This window comes from Tyto alba, unplaced genomic scaffold (genome assembly GCF_018691265.1).
Source record: "Tyto alba isolate M040663 unplaced genomic scaffold, T.alba_DEE_v4.0 Super-Scaffold_18, whole genome shotgun sequence".
NCBI lineage: Eukaryota > Metazoa > Chordata > Aves > Strigiformes > Tytonidae > Tyto > Tyto alba.
Genome location: NW_024881280.1, coordinates 18,908,360 through 18,932,469, shown reverse-complemented (window position 1 = coordinate 18,932,469; position 24,110 = coordinate 18,908,360). Strand labels below are relative to the sequence as shown.

The 24,110-nt window shown below is 36.4% G+C and overlaps 1 protein-coding gene across 1 annotated transcript; it reads right to left on the bottom strand.

Moving 5' to 3' along the window:
• Window positions 1–628: 628 nt before the first annotated feature.
• G2E3 (G2/M-phase specific E3 ubiquitin protein ligase) lies at window positions 629–24,110 on the bottom strand. Its single transcript, XM_042791089.1, has 16 exons — window positions 23,895–24,110; window positions 21,131–21,182; window positions 19,992–20,089; window positions 17,861–17,962; window positions 17,135–17,259; window positions 15,243–15,408; window positions 14,483–14,589; window positions 13,332–13,448; window positions 11,931–12,055; window positions 11,695–11,827; window positions 10,873–10,998; window positions 9,431–9,741; window positions 8,581–8,762; window positions 8,230–8,402; window positions 5,731–5,930; window positions 629–5,143 (listed from the first exon to the last, which is right to left on the bottom strand). Exons 2-16 carry the CDS (start codon window positions 21,165–21,167, stop codon window positions 4,911–4,913), a joined length of 2,235 nt encoding a protein of 744 aa, XP_042647023.1. The 5' UTR covers window positions 21,168–21,182; window positions 23,895–24,110; the 3' UTR covers window positions 629–4,910.

Sequence of the window (24,110 nt, the reverse complement as noted above, 5' to 3'; positions counted from 1 at the left end):
GGGCAGGAGGCGGCCCCACACCCAGCCCCGCTTCCTGAGGGAGCGGTAATTAGCAAACTGGAGATCGATTTAAATTTTTTTTCCCCAGCTGAGAACAAAAGTAGTTAGAGATCTTTCAGACAATAGGGGAGTGCTCCTGCCCACACACCCCACACACCCCCCGAGCAAAAAGGCCCATTAAAGTTTTTGCTCCACTCTCAGGCTGAAATTTCAAGAAGGTAACTGAAGCACCCCCTGGTAAAGAGCTTAAATGCAACCAGGGCAGCTCTGAGGTGCTTAGTTTACACGAAAAGGACAGATGTTGCAAAACCAGGCAGCTAGTTGCAAATAAAGTCATCAGGTTTTAGTGAGTTATTGAAAACAGTAGAAGTTTGCTTGTGTCTGTCTCGGGCAGCCTTCCTCCGGCTCTCCATACCTTTGCAACTGTGTCCGTAAAAATCCTACAGCCTAGAGTGGCTCACCCGCCCAAATTCAGTTTTGGATACAAAGGTATCTGGCTAAACATGCTGCAGATGTATGTAAAGGTGGATGCAAGTACGTAAATGAAGCGACAGAAAACAGTAGTAACACTTCTAAGAGCTAAAACCCATTAAACCACCAAAATAAAAGAACTGAAAAAAGTTACATATTTATTCCAACAGAAATTTAACCCTTTATTGCACTTTGAACATATACATGACAGTTATTCCCCTATTTCAACTCTGATGCTACACCTGTCAACAACATTACTTGAAGATGCAACACTGCAGGCACTGATCCTGCACTTCAAGTTAAAGCTAAAAGTATTTACAAAGTTGTAATTTCTTATGTAATACTCTAATTACCATAAGTTTTAAAAGAACATTATTTATGCAATACAAAATCAGAGTGTTGCATTTTTTTTTTTTTTTACAAACATTAGTATTTGGACAATCTTCTGTATAGATATGATTTAACATTTCAGAAGTTTTGCATTTTAATTTCTTGTATCCAACTAGAAATTCCCTTAAATAAAAAACAGTAAAGCTTGAGCTTTAGAATGCTTTACCATATAATACAGAATCGAGATAAACTTTAAAAGCATGTTTTGTAGTCTCCAGAGTTGCATTTCCTTCTATTTGAATGATAATTTTTTGATACTATTTTCCAAATGCACATGCTGAATGTGTCAAATAATGACTCTGCTCTACATTTTAAATACACCTCTCAAAATCCTCAAGTCTTCCAATCACAAGACTGAACATCTTAATGAAAGCTGCAGCACACGATTAAGATCTTAAAGATAAACTGATATTAATCACTTCTGACCATATTTCACTCATAAACCAGTTAAAAATACCAACATCTTCTTCTAGTAAGCATCCTTTGCACGGGTGAAAGCAAGTCACAGAAATTTCTTATCCCTTCATCTTTCAGGCATCTAAAATACTTGAGGGTTTGTTTTGTTTTTGTTTTTTCTTTTTTTAAAGTTATATGTGCTTTATTAGACTATACTAACCCCACTAATATTAATCTATTGTCTACTAGCAAATGATCACTCTGTAAAGTAAATAGTTTATTTGATGTGCTAATTCCAGATGGAAGCTTAGGGTTTGATGCAGAAATTGAGGGGTTAAGTTCTTTGGCTAAACAGTCAAAGAGGACTGCACTAGTACTACTGTGGGCCTGACAAATCTTATAAAAGCTGTACCTTCTATGAAAATATCTGATACACAACAGCTTGTGTCTATGCAATTAATCTCCTTGTGTTACAGAAATACTGAAAGTAAGCAACTTCTCTAATTTCCAGATGTGCCTCAACTTAAAAGTTTATGTACAATGAAAACTACCTGATAATATTGCACTTCAGGGACCTGCTACAGCAATTAAAAACCCAATGGTGATTATAGCTACAGATATTGCTGTTTAAGGTTTCTAAACAAGAGAGACCTTTCTGTGTTTCGATGGACTGGCAGACAGCTTCTTCAATGGAATTTTAATGAACAGGTAGAATAAATATAAAATTGGTCTATGTAAATAAATGCTGAAGATAAGCAGAAGAGAAGAAATTTCTCTCCATAGTAGCACTGACGGATGCAACTTGAATATATCAAGGATTATGTTAGAATGTCTAGATAGAGCTGTTCAAACCAACAAGGAAGGAAAGACAACTTGTCCTGAATGTGTACACATCACTACTAGAAAATGGGAACAATCTGTAAGAATAATCTTTTCAAGCAATATTAGAGACTAGAGGATTTTATGAATTCCATGTTTTGATATAGCATTGTATAGCAGGTAGTTCTAAAGTTAACATTTCTTACAGCTGACAAATAGCTTAGTTCTACCTTTATCTAAAACCTATCAATTGCTGAATTCAAAACTAATAAACAACAAAAGGTGTGAACCCTATTTTTATCTCTGATACTTTTTGAAGCATTATATTCACATTACCTTACTATTTCTTTCTCCACTGAAGGTTTAAAAATGCAGTTTATTTTGTTCCAAGTTCTAAACCATTTCCCTTGCCATTGCAGGTACCAGAAGTCCAAGGACTGTCCTTTAAAATTATTCACACACTGCTTGCTACTGCCCATACAGAAAAGTAACGTAGTATTACAGAAGAAATCTATCTAGGCAAAAAACCCCCGAATACTGCACTGGGTAGACCACTAATTTTTAAAATATAATACTCTATCTGCAGGAAATTTCTTCCTATATTTTAAGAATATGAACATGCAATATGAATCTTTATTATGCAAATTTGCAACAAGCCACCTTCCTTATAATGGTAACGGGCCATTCTGAAGGGTAAGAATATAAAGAAGTTATTGGCAGTCTGATGTTCAAAAATGATGCAAAGACATCAAAAACATGGAATATTATTGGAGAAAAATAATCAGAAGAGAATGAGAAAATGCTCAGTATATAAATTAAGTCAAATGTCATTCTCCAAGAGCTCATGCATTTATTTTAAAGGGGACTTTAATATGGCTTTTGGCTATGAACCAGAAAAACATCACTAACCCTGTCTTAATTTCAATTATTCTTAAATTTCTAGTGACAGGACTTTGATGAGATTAGATTGTTTTATGTATTTGTAAGTGAGAAATGCCTGACCTAAGCCTTACAATAACGTACTTAGAGACTTTGAAATTAAAAAAAACCAAAACCACAGAACAGTGGCATACATGCTTTTGTCACCCAGTGATAGAAATAGCTCTGTATTAAATAAGATTAGCAACTCTCCCAAGATCAAGAGAAGCTGTAGGAGCTTAATATTTCAAAATACCTGCATATTATTAAATGAACCATGTAATTTACATACCCACCTGTCTTTGTCTTTAATCCCTTATGGCATGGTCTCAAATTTAGCAAGTCTTGTATGCCACTCCCACAGTTCTTGAGTTGCAGTACACTGCTATGCAATTAGCATTTACTAATACAATTTGTTCATTAGAGAGATACTCGCAAAGAACCATAACTAGAACCTGAAACCAGGTAACGATTTTTTTTTTTGAAGCACCTATCTATCTATAATTTAACTGTGGATGAACTTGCTTGCTAAGGCATTCAAAATTAAAGCAATCCTGCTTGTATTTTCAATTAAAACCAAGCAATATTGATTTTAAAAGTATATGATTACTTTTCAGTATTTTGAAAAATGTGGATATATATGGATATATACACATATCTATCTATATATAGATCTATAGTATAAACTATGTTTGGGACACAGTATAGGTAGGCAAACTGACGGGGGGAAATACTATTTTCAAAAGAGAGGCTGCATATATGTAAAAAACCTGTACTTACATATCTTTTTAAGTTTCATAGTTTTGATATTAGTAACATTAAAGTGTTACCATGTAGGAATTTCACTACTTATCTTTTATGACTTAATGGTATTTATACAAATACTGCAGAATTGAAATATATTTCATATGGTTGAAGTTGCTCAGAATGAACATACATGTGAACTGGGAGAGTTTAGACTAAAAGCTAGAAAGTGTCAGGCACTGACAAGCTTAATGGTAAACTGCCTTTAGTTTAACAAATAGTTTTAATGAATATTCCTATGAAAATACTGACTTGTATGGCAGATGAAGTGACATGTTCTAATGAGCTACAAATTCTTATACTTTCATAATCAACAAGTCTAACTCATATTTCATTCCAAAAGACCACTTCTTGTTGCATATTCAAGATTTACTTCTAGGCTTTACTATTTTGGCTATATGTAGAATTAAAAACTAATGTATAACAGTACAACGCAGAAATGTGTGCAAATGTCAAAGATTTTGTTTAACAACAGAAACACAAGTTCAACCAGATTTTGTTCTTGCACCTTAGTATTTTGCCTTGATTTTCTCCAGACCTTAATTATATTTTAACACACTAACCACAATGACCTCAAAACTCCACATTTCTTAGCTTTTGTAGGTTTGTATGAATCATCAAAACTTAAATGAATCATCAATATAAAAATAATTACTGAAAAATATACATGGAACAACTGAAGAACTGCATCAATTTTACTGGAGAGAAAGCTTTACAGCAGTTATCTTCCAAAATGTACCTGATCTGAGTTTGATAAATAAGTTACTGAAGTATGTAACACAATCAACATACTTACCTATGGGAAATAGCTAGAATATTACAGAGTTTGGTAACATTTCCTGTCTACAGCAAAAGCAGACATTTAAAGTACTTCTGCAAGAGACTGCTGACTCTTAAAACCAACTTCAAACTGAAAGATAATTCAACAGATAAAGTGTATTTTCATTTGAAAATTGTTTTCCATCTTACAAAATTACTACTTTTAGCATACCTTTGGGGGAAAAATGGGAAAAGGCTGAGAGCATGCTGTCTAAGAATACAGTAGCAATTTGCAAGCAGATGCTCCTGCAGAAAATGGAAGTTTCCAACATCCAGTTTAGTAGCAAAAATATTTATTCTCTTTCAACTCTTAGTGTGTTTCTGATGGCGAACTCCATTTTTTTTTTAAACTGTTCATACGTCCTTGTTATAGGAAGCTCTAAGCAATTAAGGAGTCTCTTTCCAACAGGGTAACTTATATGCAAAAATTTAATAGTAGGTTCAGGATCAAAACCAATGGGCGGTATAGAAAAAGAACCTGTTACGAAGAGCAGAATATCCTCCAATGTCACTACAGACTCCCCACCTAAAAAAAATAGGATTAGATTGTATCATTTATTGCCTATTATCCATAAACCATTATCCTGCATGTTAAGTGTTAGAGGGAAAAAACCCCCCGAAATCAAGAAACTCCAGATCAATATGCAGAGTAAGAAAAATTTTATCAAGAAAAACCTAATTAGGTTAGTTCTGAAAAAATTTTAGGTGAATATAAAAAAAACCTCTTCTGCAAGAAGAGGCTGCTGTTTTCTATCTTTGAGACACACACTACTTAAGTTCACAGCAAAGCTGCAGAGGGGATTAAAGGATTTTTCTGTACCATTTAGGTGGTTGTTTTGTTAAAAAAAAAAAAAAAAAACAAACCAAAACTCACAGGAGTTCTAGTACCAATCTTTCAGATGTTTACCCCTAAAGTTTGATTATGATTGGGCAACAGTTTCAGAAATTATGATTAGTAAGGAAGAGGGGGGAAAAAGGAACTGACAGGGACCTCAAATCCTCCATTTATTTACCTCACTGAACTCTAAAACCCAAACCCTGTATGTATACCAGCAGAAAAATACACTGAACAGGGAAGGAATTAAAAAAAAAAAAACAACCCAAAACACTTACTTTCCACATCTTGCAAATAACCCATCCAAAATTCAGCACCTTCACCTTTATTTACATTTGATGAGGAATGGATTGTAAAGAGATCACAAATGGTTTCTGCTGAAAGTCTTTCAGGTTTGTGGCATAATATACTAGAGAATGCATCCGGATACATTTGCATCTTCTCTAGCACACCAAGAGTTTTCAAGCCTTGCCTAAAACTAGAAGGGGAAAAAAAATAAAAAGCGAGCATGCATCAGAAAGCCAGTAGGTAACCAATTGCACTTTGCATTTTACAAAGGTTTAAGACTGGCCATAATAAAGTTTCCCCAACTACAGTCTCCAAGTCTTGTCAATAAGGTGTACATAGTAGTCCCATTTTATTTTATTCTTGGAAAATGTGTTTAATTCTCATTTTAACAATCTATGTGTTTCTGCAGAGCTTTAGGCAGATGAAAAAATACCACTGATATGCAGAAGTTAACTATTTCCTGATACTTGACTGCATGAGCATGGTTTACTTTTAATTTTTATGTAAGAACATACTGAATTTCCTTCTTACAAATATCCCTTTAGAAAACAAGTTTAAATTCCTTGTCCTAGGCAAAATAAGATGTCTTAAAAAGATAGCCTTCACTTGGCTTCCACAGTCTATATGTGTTTACATGCTGTTATTTCTCCCTGTAGGAATGCCGATAACAGTATCCTGGGCTACATTAAGAATTATGGTGCCAGGTCAGGGGAGGTGATCCTTTCCCTCTGCTCAGCACTAGTAACACTTGGACTGCTGTGTCCAGTTCTGGGCTACCCAATACAAGAGATAAGGACACACTGGAGAGCGCTCAACTGAGGGCCACTGGGATGATTAAGGAATTGGAGCATAACACTAGGAGAAGAAGCTGAGAGAGCTGGGACTGTTCAGCCTCAACAAGAGAAAGCTCAGGTGGAATCTCAATGTGTATAAGTATTTGAAAGGAGTGTGCAATGAAGGCGGAATTAGGCTCTTTCCACCAGTGCCAGAATCAGAAGCAGTGGGCACACACTGAAACATAGGAGATTCCCTCTGAACATGAGGAAACACTTTTTTACTGTGAGGGTGACAGTAACTGGCACAGCTTGCCTGAAGAGGTTGTAGAGTCTCCACCCTTGGAGATATTCAAAAGCTGGCTAGACAGTGTCCTAGACAACTGGTTCTAGGTAGGCTGGCTTGAGCAGGGGGTGGTGGACAAAATGACTTCCAGAAGTCCCTTCCAACCTACACACTAACCTGATACTGTGGTGGTTTTTTTCTGTTGTGTTTTTTTGTTTTTTTTTTTTTTTTTTTTTTAAAACCACAGCTCTGCAGGTTGAAAAAGATTTCACTACTTGCTGTGTACCGGATAAGAACATAAGCAACTGGCTTTACAATTTAATCACTATGTTAAATCAGATTTAAGTTTCACTTGTTTACTTATCATTTCTTAATTTTGATAGGCTGAATCAGTAAGATACAGAACAAACGTTGGAAATGTACAGTCAGCGGTGTAGAACATTAACAACTAAAATGACCCACTCTTACTCTCAGTCCTTGATATTGACAAGCAAATTCTTGGTCTATTCACTTTTGCACACTTTAAGACCAGCTCCAAAAATGCACAAACCCCACATTTTCCCATAAACAAATAGGCTACTTACTACCTTTCACTTTAACTGACTAGTTTTAGAATATGATAGATTGGTCAAATATGCCAGAGGGCCTTGACTGAAAGACTAATTACTTTTAACTTTGTTAAAATCCTCACATTCAAAATTAGTTTTCATAGCTTTTGGATATTCAGTTGATTCAAATTTGTCAAAGATAACACCAGAAATATGTTACATATAAACCCAGCTATACTTGTTGGAAAAATTAGCATCCAATGCCCTCTTACTGAGCAGATGAAGAATGCAAATTGGAAGTAAGGTCAGAGACCAAGCAAAAAATAGTCAACAGCTGCAACTTCCCCAGCTATTTGAAGTCATCACTACCTCATGTAAACACCAATACAATGCTTACATTTTAAGTAGGCCAACTTAGACTTGTGCACATCGTTGCCCTCCCAATAGCACACATGAACTCCCTAATTAGAACTCTGGAAAGCTCATTTAAATTCTAAACATATGTTTAACAGTTCTCAAATTTAAAGATTCTAAATTCAAGTAATTCTGAATTAAAAATTAACATAAACTAGGGAAATATTTAGTGCAAAGGTCTTTGTCATGCTATAGACTAAAACTGTGCATCTGCCCTCTTCATAAGGTTGAAAAAGGAATATGACCAAGGAAAAGTGGAACAGAACAGATATGTAGGAGAAATAATTTCAGTTTTTCAGTTTAACTAACTAGTTAACAGTTGCTACTTAATCCACTGAAAATTACATTACATTTTTCTGGTTTAAATGGAGAATAAGTAAGAACATGTGAAAGTTAGTTTTAGTAACATATTTAGTATTTCAGTGAGGAAAACAACCCAGCAAGTTTGAAAGCTCAAACAAAACAAACCTTTCTAAGGGTGAAATAATTCTCTTGATTACATGATGGAACAATATGTCATTCACCAGCATATTCTTATCACACAAAGCTGTTATAGGTCTCAAGCATCCAGCAGCAGCAAGGAATTCGTAACACTCATGTATTGCAGACTGTAGGCTGGACAGACTAGTTGCATATTTTATCTGTATCAGAAGATAAAAGTTAGGAATTTGTTTATTACGTGCATGTGTGTGTGTATATATATGTATATATATATATAAAATAAGCTTCTTTATTTGAACTAAAGTTATATTCAATAAGCCCTTTATCTCCAAATATAGTATTGAACAAGAATTTGCCAGTAAATTTAGTTTTATTTACCATTTTTATTGTTTGTGCTACATCAACATCACCAACATCTTCCAGTGCTGGCTTCACGTTCTCTGGACCATAAACAAGACAATTGAACAGTGTTTTGGAAAAGAAACCAGGAGATGGGCCACCGTGAACCAGAGAAACTGCAATCATTTTACCAGCTTCAAAATAAAGATTCTCTTTTAAAGCTGCAATTAAAAAAAAAAAAAAAGCATACAAGTCATTTGTGAACCTCATTTTTTTTTTTAATAGAAAAATCTCATAATGCAATTCCTTCTTACATTAGGAGATGCAACAAATGAGGTTTGCCATCTCCTGCTGGTTGAAACAATAGGACCAGTACTTTTTACATGGGAGTACCACATTCTTTTAGTCCAACTATTCAGCTGCTATCAAGGTTTTGGAGGAGATGTAACTTCCTCTTCCACTTTGTACTCAATGCACATTTAATTCTGAAGCGTAAGAACTCAAAAGAAGCTAACTTTGCGTCTTTAGGGAGCATGTTAGCACAGATAATGTTCTAGAAATTTGAGGAAAGAAAAATAAGTAACAAAGTGAGTCAGGAAGAAAGAAGTTCACTTGCAGAGAACAAATACATTAATGAAAAAGTTCCAAGTCTAATTATATGCTGTATTTTTCCTTGTTTGTCATCAGCTTTTCCAACGTAACTGAATTTTTATTCTGTTATTACAAATCTGCACCCCATCTCCCTTTAGAATTGAAAAGAAAAAAAAAATTAAAAACCAATTTCTATCCATCACAACAACTGTGAACTAACAATCATACTGGCTGAAGTTTTAAAAACCTTTCAAGTTACACAGTTTTTAATGCATTTTTGAACAAAGAATTTAATTACCTTGAAAATCAAGGGACAAGTTCTTTGCAGAAGAGCCCTCAAACAATGATGAATTCTGCAGGTGAAGCATTAATAATTGGAAGAAATGGTGTTTTGATGCAGCCGAAGTATTGGTCTTTGATTTATTTTTGCAGTTTGTGAACTTTATTTCTATGGTGTTTGTAGGACTGAAGTTGCGCTGTCTAAATCCTTTTAAAGCACTATTCCAGATACTTTCTGCATTGATGTTAAGCCTCGTAGTTTTTGTATTAACTTGTAGTTTTAACTCCTTCAGTACATTAGAAGCTTCCCTTCTTTGCTTTCTTAAATGCCTACAAGAAAATTGAATGTATTTTCAGATGAAATCTATGATTCATAATTAATGACAGTTATACAGGAAACATCCTAAAAATCTATTACGAAAAACACCTCTTTGAACACTTTGGTACATTTAGGTATTGTCTAAATTACACCAGTAAAATATTTGGTATAGATTTTAACTCTGTAGCAGCAAATTTTAAAGGAACTCAAAGAACTAAAAAAAAAAAAAAAAAGAGGTAGAAATCATTACCTTGGCATAAAATGAAGTTATTTTCTTAATTCAATTACACCAGCATAGCGCCAAACAATTATCACACCATCATTCTACATGCGAACCACGTGAAACAAGTGAGAAGTTGAAGAAGAACTTACCATGTCTGTTAGAGACGTTTTGCAACCAAATTAGAATACACTGTCAACTATTCACTAATATTTAATCTGTCACTATAATCAAAAATACATTTGAGTAGGGAGAAATGTTGTAGTTCTCATTTAAAAAAAAAGACGACCAGTCCAAAATAAGACTTCTTTGTTTTCTACCTTGCAACCAAAATTATTTCAAATACCCTATCTGCTAGAAGTAACTAATTCCCTCCTCAGAATTTTTAGCACCTCTTACAGGTAGAATTCTTATTTTAAAGTACTCACAACAAGAGAAAGAATTTTGTATCCTTCAACTAAATATTCTATATTAAAACATGTTCTTTTGCAACTGATTTTAGCATAATCATGAGTTATGGTACAAAAGCAAAAACATTGAAAGTTTAGGACATGTCTAATCTGAAGAAGTACTTAGGATTCTTTTTATTCCTCCTTTTCTAAAGAACAGCTTGCCAGGCTTCAGTAAGGAAAAATAGAGGTTTTGATCCCTGCACTACCTAACCTAAAAATTCTCAGTATCATTCTTTTCTCCTTACTCCCTTCTAGCATTTTGAAACAGCAGAAGCCTTCATCAGATGACTTCAGCTCTAGCTCTTCAGTGTACTTATTCAGTTTTTCCAGTAAGTATATACACACACACAAATATATATATAGCCACTATATATATATACACACACACAGACACACACCGTGTTCCGTAGGAAATATGGTATAAATCTATGTGCTAAATCACTCTTCAACATAAGAATAGAATAAATTACTTTTTCCTCAAGCACCAGCTCCTGTTAGACATCAGTGGAGATAAGGACATCGTCACTCTGTTGGATGCTGAAAGTTCTAGGTGCGAGCAGGGTGACAAGTTGTTCTGGCACATTATCTTTGGTGATCTAGAAGCCAAACCAGTATTTTAAGGAGATACAACTGAAGAATACATAAACACTTCTTATTTGAAGGTAGCAATATAATTTCCCCCCTATTTCAGTAGGGAGTCTCATTTGTATGTTCATTTACATGAAGACCATCAGTGCCTGAACTACAATTTTAAAAATAATAATTCAGTATGTTATTATGTGGTAGTTTTAGGATCTGTTTTTAGTTGCATCCCAGATGTGAGATGGAAGTCCTGACTGACACAATGAATAAAAACTGAAAGTATTAGTTTTTACAGACTTGAAAAGTTTTTACTACAGCGGAGGAAAACATTATTTATATAAATATCTCTCTAAGCTAGATTTCTAGTGCACTATTAATCTGGAAAAAAAAATACAGATAAGCAACCTTAGCTTTAAGTTTTGCCATTTATACATCTGAAGTTACCTCTAAATTTTTAGGATTCCTTTTATAAGGATCTATTTTTAATGAAACTAAAAAGTGGTTTACATTCCACTAAATGCAAATAATAGCAAATTTGCTGAGTTCACTGCTTACTCAGTAAACTTCAATCACTAAACTTCACTGCAATTTTATTCAATTTGTAATTTAGTGTAAGAAGTTTCTCCTACGGAATAAGCCATCATCTCCTCATGTTTAAATACTATTTTATGTTAGAATCAGTTTCTGCTTGAAAACAGAAAATTACGCACTGGAGAAGAAAACTGCATTGAGATCCAGATGACTGCCGAGGGCGCTTTGGAGATGGCTCTTCCAGCAAACAAGCTGTCCCATTTACCTTTTCGGAGGTAGCCAAAGAATGCTTTTTCTGTTTGCTATAGTTCCCTGTATGATTAAATTATATTAACATAGTGAATTTGCTCACTGTAAAATACATAGTAATAAAATTTATCATTTTAAGAAGTCACTATCACATCCATAACTTTACCTGATTTTGCAAAGATACTTCTGCATTCCATGCACTCCCAGTTTTGCTCCCATGACTTCATAGATGAACAGGCCAAATGAGTTCCACGGGAGCCACAACACTGACAACGCTTTATTTCCCATTTACTAAAATTAAAAACTTATGAATTTAGAATTAGACAGAAAAATTAGGCTAGTTAAACAGTGAGTGTAATCTAGACACTAAATTAAAAAAGCCTAATTTTTATCAGCCTGATAAGATTGTATATAATCAAAGGGAACTTTCTTCAGACAAGACGTACTCACAATTCCTGTCTGTACTCACAATTCCTGTCCGCGACAAAGGGGAAAAAAAAAACCACCCACATTCCAGCACCTTGTACTGGAAGTCAGTAGCCTGCAGCTGATATCTTCTCATGTTGCTAGCCAGCAACATCCTCTGTATTTTATGGGTATCCACCATTCAGCTTTTCCAAATGGTATTTTTTTTCAAGGAGCCTATCTTATCATTCTTACACATTCCGAATAAGACTCTTCATTAGTTACAGTGTTTAAGTATCTGTTAGGTCGTTGTCTAGACTTCTTCAATTTTGCTTAAACATATAATGGAACAATGTGACATAGTAGTTCAAATATTGGAAGCCTAAGGTACAACTCTTAAAGGCAACGTAAATCCTGAGGTGCACACACACCATGAATGAACCAAGCAGTGTTTGGTCCAGTCTGAACAAAGAAAAGTTAATGTCTACAGTGAGTGACCTACCACAGTAATACAGAAACAAGTCTTCAAAGTAGAGGCTTGGAGTATACTCATGCCCATGGAAGACAAATTTCAGAAGCACACAAATAAACTTGTTAAAATTCAAGCAAGTTGTAGAGCAGAATAAAGCCTTTTGCATGATCACTCAAGCCTCTCATTAAGCTATCAGCAATATTGTAGCTTCCACTTGCATTCAGGATAGATTGACTTTAGACAACTAGTTAAATTTTCAGCTACGTCTAGTACACTAATGAATTTATTGTAAAGGTGTTAAGTATTCTAAACATTATTAAATTGTTGAATTAAGCTTTGAATGAAAGAAACATTAGTTTAGGTACATGCTATTCTATGTGTTATGGGGATGTACAAACTCTATTTCAGCTCCATATCACATGAGAACAAGGACAAGATAACTGATAATCAATTGGTTTGATTTTCTTAGCTTTTACAACCTGATTAAATCAGAGAAAACTAGTACTGAAGTATTTATTATTATAGGGAGTAAGCCTATAATAATAGGCCAAAATTTTATTTGAACTTAGACGTTAAAACTTGTTGCTGAAAAGTATTTAAACATTTAAATACAGAAAAAAACCCAAACAAACCAAACACCCCAAAGAACTATCCCATCCTAGGTTATAACTTCCTGAAAAAGTGTCATACCTATCAGGTTCATGATAGTCTCTTCCTTTCTTGCAGAGACATCTTTTAATGTCACAGTGTTGATAACATTGCAGTAGTTCTTGATATGCATTCTCTTCAAGTTCCCAAGATGCATCCCTATAAGCAAGACAGAAGATGTGTTATTACAGCTGTATTTCTGACAGTTTAAATGGGCTACTCTGTCTTTGGAAAATATATATATGATAACCACATGAAGATATTTCAATCACGTAACATTCTAGACAACAGCTAGACAACTGAGAGGGGGAAGAAAAAAATCTAGGAACAAAAGTACACAGACATTTTCTTCTGTACAGTTACTTTGATTAAAGTATATATTATTTTTCGTATGACCTCAGTGCATGTTTGCTCTGTTTCGTATTATTCTGCTTTCTCTCTCACAACAGGCATGGATATTTGCTTTGGCAGTCTAATCAAGTTACCACTGAAAATGGTCTCACGAAAAGTAACTCAGAATTTTCCAGGCCAGTATGGCAAAGATCATCAAGTATTTTGACTCTTCTTTCTCTCCAAAAATCTTGAGCTTCTGTCTCCAGAGGGAAATCTCTGAAGAGACTAATAGTTAATTAAAAAATACTACTTCTAACAAAGAAACATCATTCTGATCGCTTTCTGTCTTATTCTGGACCCCATCAAATGGTGGAAACTTATGAAAAACTATTCAGAATTTTAGAAGCAGTTGTTATACTAAACATATCCTTAGCAATCCCTTGGGAGAAGATGGATGCTGTATGGCTGAGTAATCAGTCGATTATAATACTGTCTGGACAGAAATTCAGATAATTTAAAATCTTGGGCACAGAAAATACACTTAACCACCTCTACATTAATGTGAAATTCCTGTATTTAAGTGTTTTGATCTTTTAAATAGGTCCCTGTTGATTCATGGCATTAAAAATTACTTTTCAGGGCTTCCTGCTTTAGGTTTAACATTATTAATTTAGCCTTGGACAATTTTTATGCATAAATAAAAGGAAACAGGCTACTCCTTACCAAACCAAACAACTCCATTGAAGGCAGAACTGAGGTTTCACACATCAATACATGCAGTTCCATAGAATAAATAAAAAATGCTTTTAATATCCTACCAAAGTTTTTACAGAAGCGTGATTATTTACAAAATTACTTACTTTTCTGGTATGTGTATGCCCATTCTTAACATTTCTTTCTGAAATTCGTCCTTGTTATTACATACTGTGCACCTGAAGAAAAATATCCCAGCACTCAAAGCTTGATACTGTGTCAAGAAAAAGAAGCACAGCAAAAACCCAAACCAATTATTGAGTTACTATCAACCTTAGGATGCCAATAAATAATGACTTAATACCTATAACCATTACATTCATTGATACTGATCTCACATGGATGTTAAAGCTGACATCAATCACATCACTTAACATTGAAGCAAATGGTGAGCATTTTCTCTTCCTTTAAAGGACAAGAGCTCACATGCTAGAATCAGGTTCACAAACAAAAGCACAATCCTTTTCAGTCAATCTCTCCACATCTAGAATGAGCTTACAGCTTTTTCTAGCTCTGAACTTAGGCAAAGAGAACTGGTAACTGACATTTTTGGCATTTAGATACATAATGATTTGTAAGGTGGAAACTACCTAGGTTAGACTTCAGTTCCTAAAAAGAACTAAAGGCATTAAGTATATCACACATGCAGGAAGATTGGGGGTGGGGGAAACTAATAGCTTAAAAAAAAAAGACACTAGTTGCCAAAACACATTTTAGCACTGTCCTTCAAACCTAGCGTATTTCCATACCTACTGCCTACTTAAAATTCCGTAAAATTTTTAGGGTTAAGAAACTGTTCTATTGTTTTAAACACAACAGAAATGTGATCTATGTGGATGTAATGAGAAAAGGGAGAACCTGTGTTACCTGCAAGCATTCTCGATGAAACCAAGCGTTTTTACAGCAAGGACTTTTCAATACAGTGTACAGTGGAAGCCGTTCAACCAAATCCAGGCATATTGTACACTGTGAAGTTCCTCTAGATTCTTTATCCAGAAACTTTTGGACTGGTTTATGTTCCCAACAGTAAGATCTAAAAATAATAATTTAAGGTTCCCTTATCAAAACACCTTTGTCATAAAATTTGAAGATAACAAAATGACTTCCCGATTACATCTGTTTTTCATGAATAAACACTGTGCAACAACAAGCTAAAAAAGGCAGACACGTACTGGTTTTGGCTGGGATAGAGTCAATTTTCTTCATAGTAGCTTGTATGGTGCTATGTTTTGGATTTGTGAAGAAAACAGTGTTGATAACACAGGGATGTTTTAGTTACTGCTGAGCAGTGCTTATATATCATCAAGGCCTTTTCCATTTCTCACCACACCAGCAAGCGGGCTGGGGGTGCACAAGGAAGTGGGAGGGGACACAGCTGGGACAACTGGCCCCAGCTGACCAAAGTGATATTCCACACCATGATGTCAAGCTCAGCAAGAAAACTGGGGGAAGAAGGAGGAAGTTTGGAGTTATGGCATTTGTCTTCCCAAGTAACTGTTACCCGTGATGAAGCCTTGCTTTCCTGGAAATAGCTGAACATCTGGACTGCTGATGAGAAGCAGTAAATTCCTTATTTTGCTCTGCTTGCACATGCAGCTTTTGATTTACTTATTAAACTGTCTTTATCTCAACCCGAGTTTTCTCACTGTTACCCTTCTGATTCTCTCCCCATCCCACTGCAGGTAGTGAACAAGTGGCTATGTGGTGCTCTGCTGCCTATCAGGGTTAAACTACAACACACGTGTAAACAATTATGTATCTAACAGAGCAAGTAAACAGAACAATAGTAAGGAAGATGCGTATTGCCAACTGATGCTCTGTAAATTAGAGATCATATACCCACCGCCATCCCCCCCCACCTCAAAACTTCTTTTGGTCCAAATAATGCATTTCCTGTCCTCAGAACCTCAAGTTCTTCCTGTATTTCAACGTCACCATGATGTCAGAGGAGCAATTTTGAATCTGCATATTGATTCTGCAGAGTCTAGGTAGCATGATAAATTTTATAATTTATAATATTTTCAAAGAAATAAGACAGCCAACAAATACAGCTGTAGAAGAAACCTTTCTGAAAATGCATTAGTCTTACATGTACTGGACTTCGCAGAAGTTGTTTATTTGAGAAGTTGAAGTGCCTGCCAGACTTCAATCCACCCACCCTGCAAACTCAGCTCACAGTTGACAGAATACAGCTGTTCTCAAATGCACTAACGAGTATTTTGACTACATCCAAGATGCTGGATAGGTGATAGTAAAAGAAAATAAGATGTTTAGACATTTTATATTAAACCCATTTATCCTGCAGTCCACCTCTAATAAGATCTAGAAGTCTCGAGCTTTGAAACACAACGGAATGGCATACAGTGTATTTTGGCTGCTGAGAGAGATAGGCAGCTAACCCATTGCCATTTCAATAAAGGCACGAGGTAGACAGACAAAAGACCAAACACAAACACTCTGCAGTTTATTTCAGAGTTTAGGATTTAATGCTCAATTTTATAAATAATTTAACTACTTGTAGAAGCATTAAATGATATCTTTAGAAGCGTCAAGAATTTAGTTTATAGGTGCTAGGTAAGCAATATAACTGCTTGGCCTTCATGTTTTCCACAAATCAGGTATTTTTTTAGATAATCCACATACCCTTTATAATTAACAGCCTATGCAATGACAACCCATTAAAAAAAAAGAAAATAGATCTCCTCCTGTATAAATATAATGAATTGAAAATGGAAAAGCAACAAAACCCCAGAACTCACCTGAATTCTTCCATGAACTGGAAAATACACTCCTTTTGTATCCCGCAAGGAAAATGGTAGCTTCGTTTGCATTTGGGAGCTACACATCCAATTGAAGCACCCTTTTTCTTACAGATATTACATTTCTAAAAATAATTTGGTTTAGAAATTGGTTTTAGAAATAACAGACTATTAGCATCTAAAGTCCAAGTAAAATAACTGGAGTTAAACCAGTAGAAAAATTATGAAGTGTGTAACAAAAACCACCAGCCAATAGATTGTAACTGTGAAAAGACTACTGTTTCAGCTCTATTTCAAAGAATAAAGATACATAGTTATTTCAGACTTTGATTATGTATTGTTTTAGATGCATGTTGACTTGTGACACAAGCCAAAATACAACTTATTTTACCAGTACCTATACTTTAGTCGCATCTATAAAATTACATAATGGAAGTTTGAGGCTCAGCATAATGTCACGAGGCATTATGCATGTGTAATTTGCTCTTATTCATTTATCTGCAACATATCCAGGAAATAAAAATTTTAGCAAATTTCTGCAGGTTTTATTGCCCCTTGTGGCTTCTACAAACACAATATACTTGTTACTTAAATCTAAGATTCAGATGCTTGAATGGGGTCAGCACATTTTTCATTAGACCAAAAAAAAAAACCCAACCCACAGGTGATGCTAAGAGCACTCAGAAGTTTTTTTCCCCTTGTAAATACCAAAGGCTTCATTCTTACCAGTTTTGCAGCTCTATTTACTTCTTTTCTGATATCCTTGATTAAGAATCCATATACACCTTCACTTTCTTCCCCTCTCTGCCAAATGCCACTTGACATTAACTAAGAAAACAAATAAGTATTTTAAAGCATCCATCTGCCTAAAGAGTTCAAATTACCTATACTGCATTTGTCAAGTAAGAGAGAAGTTTAGTCTAACAGAACTTGTTTTTAATCACTAAAATATTTGCAAGACTGATTCAAAACATCTGTATATTTGTCTGATAAGACACAATAAGAAATAGTAACCAATAACATGAAAATAAATATTTTATAGCACCAAAGTCTTATATGATACTGTAGAGCACATGATGCTGTATTTTACCTTCTTTTCTTAAGTATATGGACTATTTAGATAATTGTCAAACAATTACTTGCAGCATATAAAGCTTCAGAGGAAGTAAAATTAAATTAATGTGAATGGCAATTGTGCTGTGGAGATAATGAAGCACAGTAGGAAGTATATGTACTGAAGTGTAAGCTAATGGGAAAAGTAATTCAATTCAGAAGACAATGAAATAAAACCAGAATCAAGTAACTAGGCAAGTCAGAAAAGCCTGATGAAAATGTATATAAAAGTTATTTAGTAAGGCAGTTACATCACAAACTTCAACAAAATAGTTTCACAACTGGATGCCTCCTATATTCTTTACGATCTCGTGTTTCAGTTCTCATTGTAGAATTTCAACACAGTACCATTTTCTAACTAGAGTTTTATCAATTTTAGTTGAATAAATGTAAAATTTTATACCAAAACCAGTTCAGAATATATTTTTTCCAATGTGAAACATTTGGTAAAGAAAAATGAAACTGCACCACTAACTGGCCTCTTTCTAGAACTCTTTTCTTATATAATATTCACTACATTTTAAGTTAAATCACAGGGGTTTGTTTGTTTTTTAAAAAATGCAGGGACAAAAACCTAAAAGACGGCAGCAGGAAGATCATCACAGTAAAATACCTTATAAATCATAAGGCTCTGTGGTGCAAGCATGCCCTTTCCTAGCTGTTCTGCTTCATCAGGAAAGGGATTTTTCTTACCATTTCATATGGCCTTATGTGTAAGACAAAATTATCACAAACAGACCTAAATTTCCTTCCAGCTGCATAAAATTAAGAAAAAAACCCCAATTCTATGTTTATGTGACTTCAGAAAACCTCTACTCTGTCTAGTCTTTAAAGTATTCAGTATCTAACCTATTAAATCATCAGCAAACAACACAATCTGTAAAGAACTGGTTGAGAAAACAAACAAACAAACCCCCCCAAATTGTTCCTGATGTTCTTGAGACCGTTTTTAAACTTGGGAAAAAATTTTGAACCGTGTTTATTAACAAACAAAATTAACCTGATTTTTTTTTTTTTAAGCAGTCATTATTTAAAGACCTGCAAAAATTTAGAATTTGGAAGATAGTTTAAGTGTACCTCTAAGAATATGAATCTTGGAAAGTGTCAAGTGTGATAATAAAAGATACTCAGCTGTAGTTTATATCCATAGTTTTGTTCAAATTATAAGCACTTGGTGATCTATTTTTATTTATCACTCAACAGTGATACTGTAACTGCATATGATCAGTAAAGTACATATTAAACTGAAAAGGACTATTTCTTAAGTGTTACAATGTCCTATGGAATATCGGAGAATAGTTCGCAGTCAGACAAGAACTAATGAGAAAAAAAAGACTATTTTTCTCTACTTTTTCCACAAAGGGTGGAATTTTCACATTCTAAATTTTGAAACTACTCTTATAGAAGCGAATATGTAGGTACGAACTGTTCCTTTGCTCTTAAGGAACAGTTGCTTTCATTGCTATGATAGGTTGGGAGAAATAACTAAGCAATTCATTTAAATGGATCATGAACAGAATTTAGCTTTGAATAAAGGCTTGTTGGGATTTATTTATTTCATCTACTGCACCTGACAAGCACAAGCCCTCAAGGCTACACATTAAAGCTGACATTTCAAGCTTTACAACAGAAAAAAGGTTACAACTGTTTGGACAGGTTATTAGTATTTAATACTTGTTGCCTCCCCTCCCCATCCCTTTTTTTCTGTTGTTACAACAGACAAGATTCAATACCACATACTTACCAAACAGTAATAATGAACTGTGAGACCATATTCCACATAGGTCCTTTTTTCTCCATACTTTTCAGGGCAGTCATCTGTCCGTCCACAGAGAACACAGACTAAAACACAGAATCATGTTTATAACCATAGTGAACATACTAGAATTACTGTGAATCAGCTACGCAGCAGAAACTTTCATCTCTTTTAATCACATGCATCTTGAAATAGATTACTAGATAAAGGAAAGTCCCTCTCTCCTTAATGTTGAATTCCATAGTAAATACAGAAGAGGGTCCTATTTGTTCCTTCTCTAGTTCCTAAAAACAAAATACTTCACCAGTTCCACCTGCCTGCTGATTCAGGAGAGGGCTACCACCCAAACTAAACTCACAAGCCAATCATGCTCCCAACTGAAATGTTCTTCCCAAAAGACTCTAACAATTATTAATTGGCCAACAATGTCCACATGCATGTGAAATGTCATCTAATTGTTTTTAGTACCATACATAAAGACATCACCATATCAGAATCCATGAAGCAACTTAACTGTTTCATCGTATACCTATGTGATAACCTTTATGAAAGCATATGAATGGGACCCTGACTGTATCAAATCACATTACCAGTGCTTTCAAAATGTATGCTAGTTTCAAAACTTTCAAGGATCTCTCAGACAACATTGGAGTCAACTAAAACCTCGAGGATTTCCCCATTTCTGCAGTTCCTAGCCCACTAACATACCTCCACAGACATTTAATATCTTCCCTTCAATTCTCAATAGATATACAACATATATTTTCAATATTCTGACATCAAGAACAGTCAAGAATAGTGATAAGAATAGAGGTACTGCTTCAACCTAAGAAAGTCTTGAATTATACACCTCAAACACAGTTGTATATGATATGGCAACTGAATTCCCAAGGTTACTTTCTTAAAACATCTGCAGGAAAGACTATTTTTAAATATTCCAGTTACACCAAACAAACCCAAGAAAGTTTATAACTTATTTCTTTTTCATTCCCCAAGACAAGTGGTTCCAACACAATTTGATTACTGAAAATCCACCTGTTCTTTGAACTCAAATAAAGCAAGTTATATTTGATACTCTATAAGCAGTCGAAAGGTTTCTGTAACTATTTAATAAAAACCTTACTTACATGGACTCTGAATGTCAAAGTTACTGTTTTCACTCATCCTGAGTTCTTATGGCTGTCATGAAAAAGACACAAGGTGTTAAATACATCTAGTGCATTAACAATGATCATTATATACTGCTTTTACATTTTATTTTAAATTGAAAAAAACCCCAAACTCAGTAAAGTAAAAATGGGATCAAGAGCAGAACAATATTATAATTCAAGTGTTATTGTGAGAGATAGGAGCTCAGGAAGCAGGATGCAACTGTTCAGAAAGAATATTCCCAGACCAATAAAACATGTAGCAACTTTTAACTCGTTCCCCAAACTATCAAACAAGACAATTTATTTTTTAAGGAGAAAATGAAGTCCAACGCAACAGCTAGTTATGTATATACTTAATTGCACAGAGTTTGCATAAACATCAAAAATAATGATCCAAGGACAACCAAGGAAGTAGCAGCAACTCCTGCTCAAATAAAGATAAGATTGTATTAACATGACAAACTTGGAAGAAAAAATTAGCTGGGTAGAATAGTGACGTAACTATGAAGATAGTCTCCATTGTTTGGAGAAAATGCAAGATCCTGGCCTAGTCAAAGAAATCCTAATCTAAAACACAAAAACTCCCCAAACAATCAAAAGCGTGAAGAATCCAAAACAGAGACATGCATACAGGGGAATTCACACCATTTAGAACTATGTATTTTACATTCTGAAGTGGAAAGTGATTTATTTAGAAACACTGATCTAACCCCCGTTTCTTTCAAACATTACATGCACCTAAAAATTAGATCCCCAAGATATATTAACATGGATATACCGGGAGGTAGCCTCTACTGTGTGCCACACCATGCAACCCAGCCCACCTTGGAGAAAAATAAAAGCACATTTCTTCACCACAGCACTAGGATGATTATTCTTTCTCTAGCGCAAAGTAGAGCCCTTACAGGAACATATCTGTAGATCTTTGACCTGCCTGCTCCTAGGAAGCTGGAGAAAGCATCACGTAAGTTTTGCAAGACAAGAATCTCGCGTGACTGCCCGCGGGTCGTGCTCGACCTCTGCGGAGGGTGGCCAGCTTCGCCCCGGCTAGAGCCGCGACCGGCTCCCCGCGGCCGCTGCTGTGGGATTCACCGCTGAGATGACCGGCAGGTACAGGCTTCAGGAACAGACCTTAGGCAAATCCAAACTACCGCAAATAAGTCCTGCAGCCATTTTACTGGAGGAGTTTTAGGAAGGGAGTTGTACTGAGAAAGAAGAAAACGTAAGGCAACTGGTCTACACCATTGCACTTTGTTAGAGAACCAGAGCAGTTCTACACAAAATACCTTTGCCAGAAAACGGTCTAAAAGGAAAAACAAAACAAAAAAACAATGCAACCAAATTAGGTCAAGAGGCTCTTAAAAACACACACTGCACCTACAGTCAGATGAAATAACCGGTTCTAGGTTCCAGTTTTCCCAGAAACACACTTCCCTCTTTCTAAAGTACAAACTAATAAATATACTTAATCAGGTACAGAGGGAGCAAAAGGCAAGCACACAGCTCACACACATTCCCTTCTCTTCGGGATTTCCCAACAACAGTCACTGCCAGTTTTTCAGTCCTGAACCTACCAGGACACTACAACAAAGACACTATCTACAGATAACCTCACAAGACCAGATTTTCACCTCAGTGCGTTGCAAAAACCCCTACCAGGTGGAAAAAGTACACATGTAGCTGGAAACAAGAAAAGCACCTTCCTATCTTTCCCTGGCTCCAGGAAAAAAAAAAAAAAATCGCTACCCTCCCCCACTAAATTCCTTCCAGTTTTCTCAAACTCAGGGAAATGAACCCAGAATTCAAATTTGCAAGTTAAAAGATACGCGAGAACATTGAGGCTCCCTGCCTAAGTCCTACAGGGCTCTCTACAGGGACAAAGCAATTCCGTTTTCGCCTATTTGCAAGACAAGAACACATTATCACCCAGTGTCTATAAAAACCGAATTGTAAATAAAGTGTATCTACTTTGCCCAAACAGGCTAAAAAAGCCCTCAGAGTGGATACTTAGGTTTTTGTAAGTTCTGTAACTCTTTACAGCTCCAGAACGTAAGATGTTTTAATGTAAGAGTTTTTTAACTAGAGGATAGTAAGAGAAAAAACCAAAAAACCTACCCCCAGAGGCACGGGGTTTCATGTACATGTTTTTTTCAGCACACGAACAAAGGAGCCCTCCCAGACCCTCTCAGTCCAAGCCGTGTGTCCCCAATTTACATGACAGGGCCTCCCGTTCACCTCGCGGGCAGAGCACCACAGCGTGCCCTGGCAGAAGCCCACCCCTCGGCCACCACGCCCTGGAGAGCCCCCGCCGCGTCTGGAGAAGCCCCCGCTGCTCCTCAAGCCCCGGGCCACCCCCGCCGCGGCCGCACGGAGCGGGCCCCCTCCCGATAGCTTTCCTCCCAGATGTGGGATAGCAAGGGGCAAATTTTCCTCATTAATTAGTTATTCCCGCTCCCTCCTGCCTCCGGACGGGCGGCGGGGCCCAGGCACCGCTGGTTGCCCAGAGCACGGCCTGGGAAGGCGTTGAGCGGGGCTCCCCCGCCCGGCTGCCCTCAGGGAGAAGCGAGGGCTCCCGCTCCCCTGCCACGGCAGTTTGAGCTGCCCCTTCAGTGACCCGAGGCCGCGCCCGCCCTTCCTCGCCCTCCGTAAGGCGGCACTCGCCCCCTCACCCGCGGGCTCAGCCACCCCCAAGGCCAGAGGCAGCAGAACAAAACCTCGGCCCGCTTAAGGCGTTACTCACGCGAAAGGCCACCGAGCCGCCAGCGCTAACCGACAGGCAATTCAAACGCCAACATCCGCCGCCCTCCCGGAAGCCGGCAGCCAGCCCCCGCCCCCCGTCGGCCGTTGCATCGGCGCTCGGCCAACTGCCCTTGGCGCGCCGCCGCGGCGGGGGGAGCCCCGCGATCCTGGGGATCAGTACTTGACTGGAGGGGCTGGCGGGCGGCGGCGGGCGGTG

Coding starts and splice junctions, on each gene's coding strand:
- G2E3 (XM_042791089.1), bottom strand. CDS start 21,167: ATGAGTGAAAACAGTAACTTTGACATTCAGAGTCCAT. Junction 8,403..8,580: donor TAGCACAAACAATAAAAATG/GTAAATAAAACT, acceptor CTTCTGATACAG/ATAAAATATGCAACTAGTCT. Junction 5,144..5,730: donor TTATTTGCAAGATGTGGAAA/GTAAGTGTTTTG, acceptor TATTTTTTTTAG/GTGGGGAGTCTGTAGTGACA.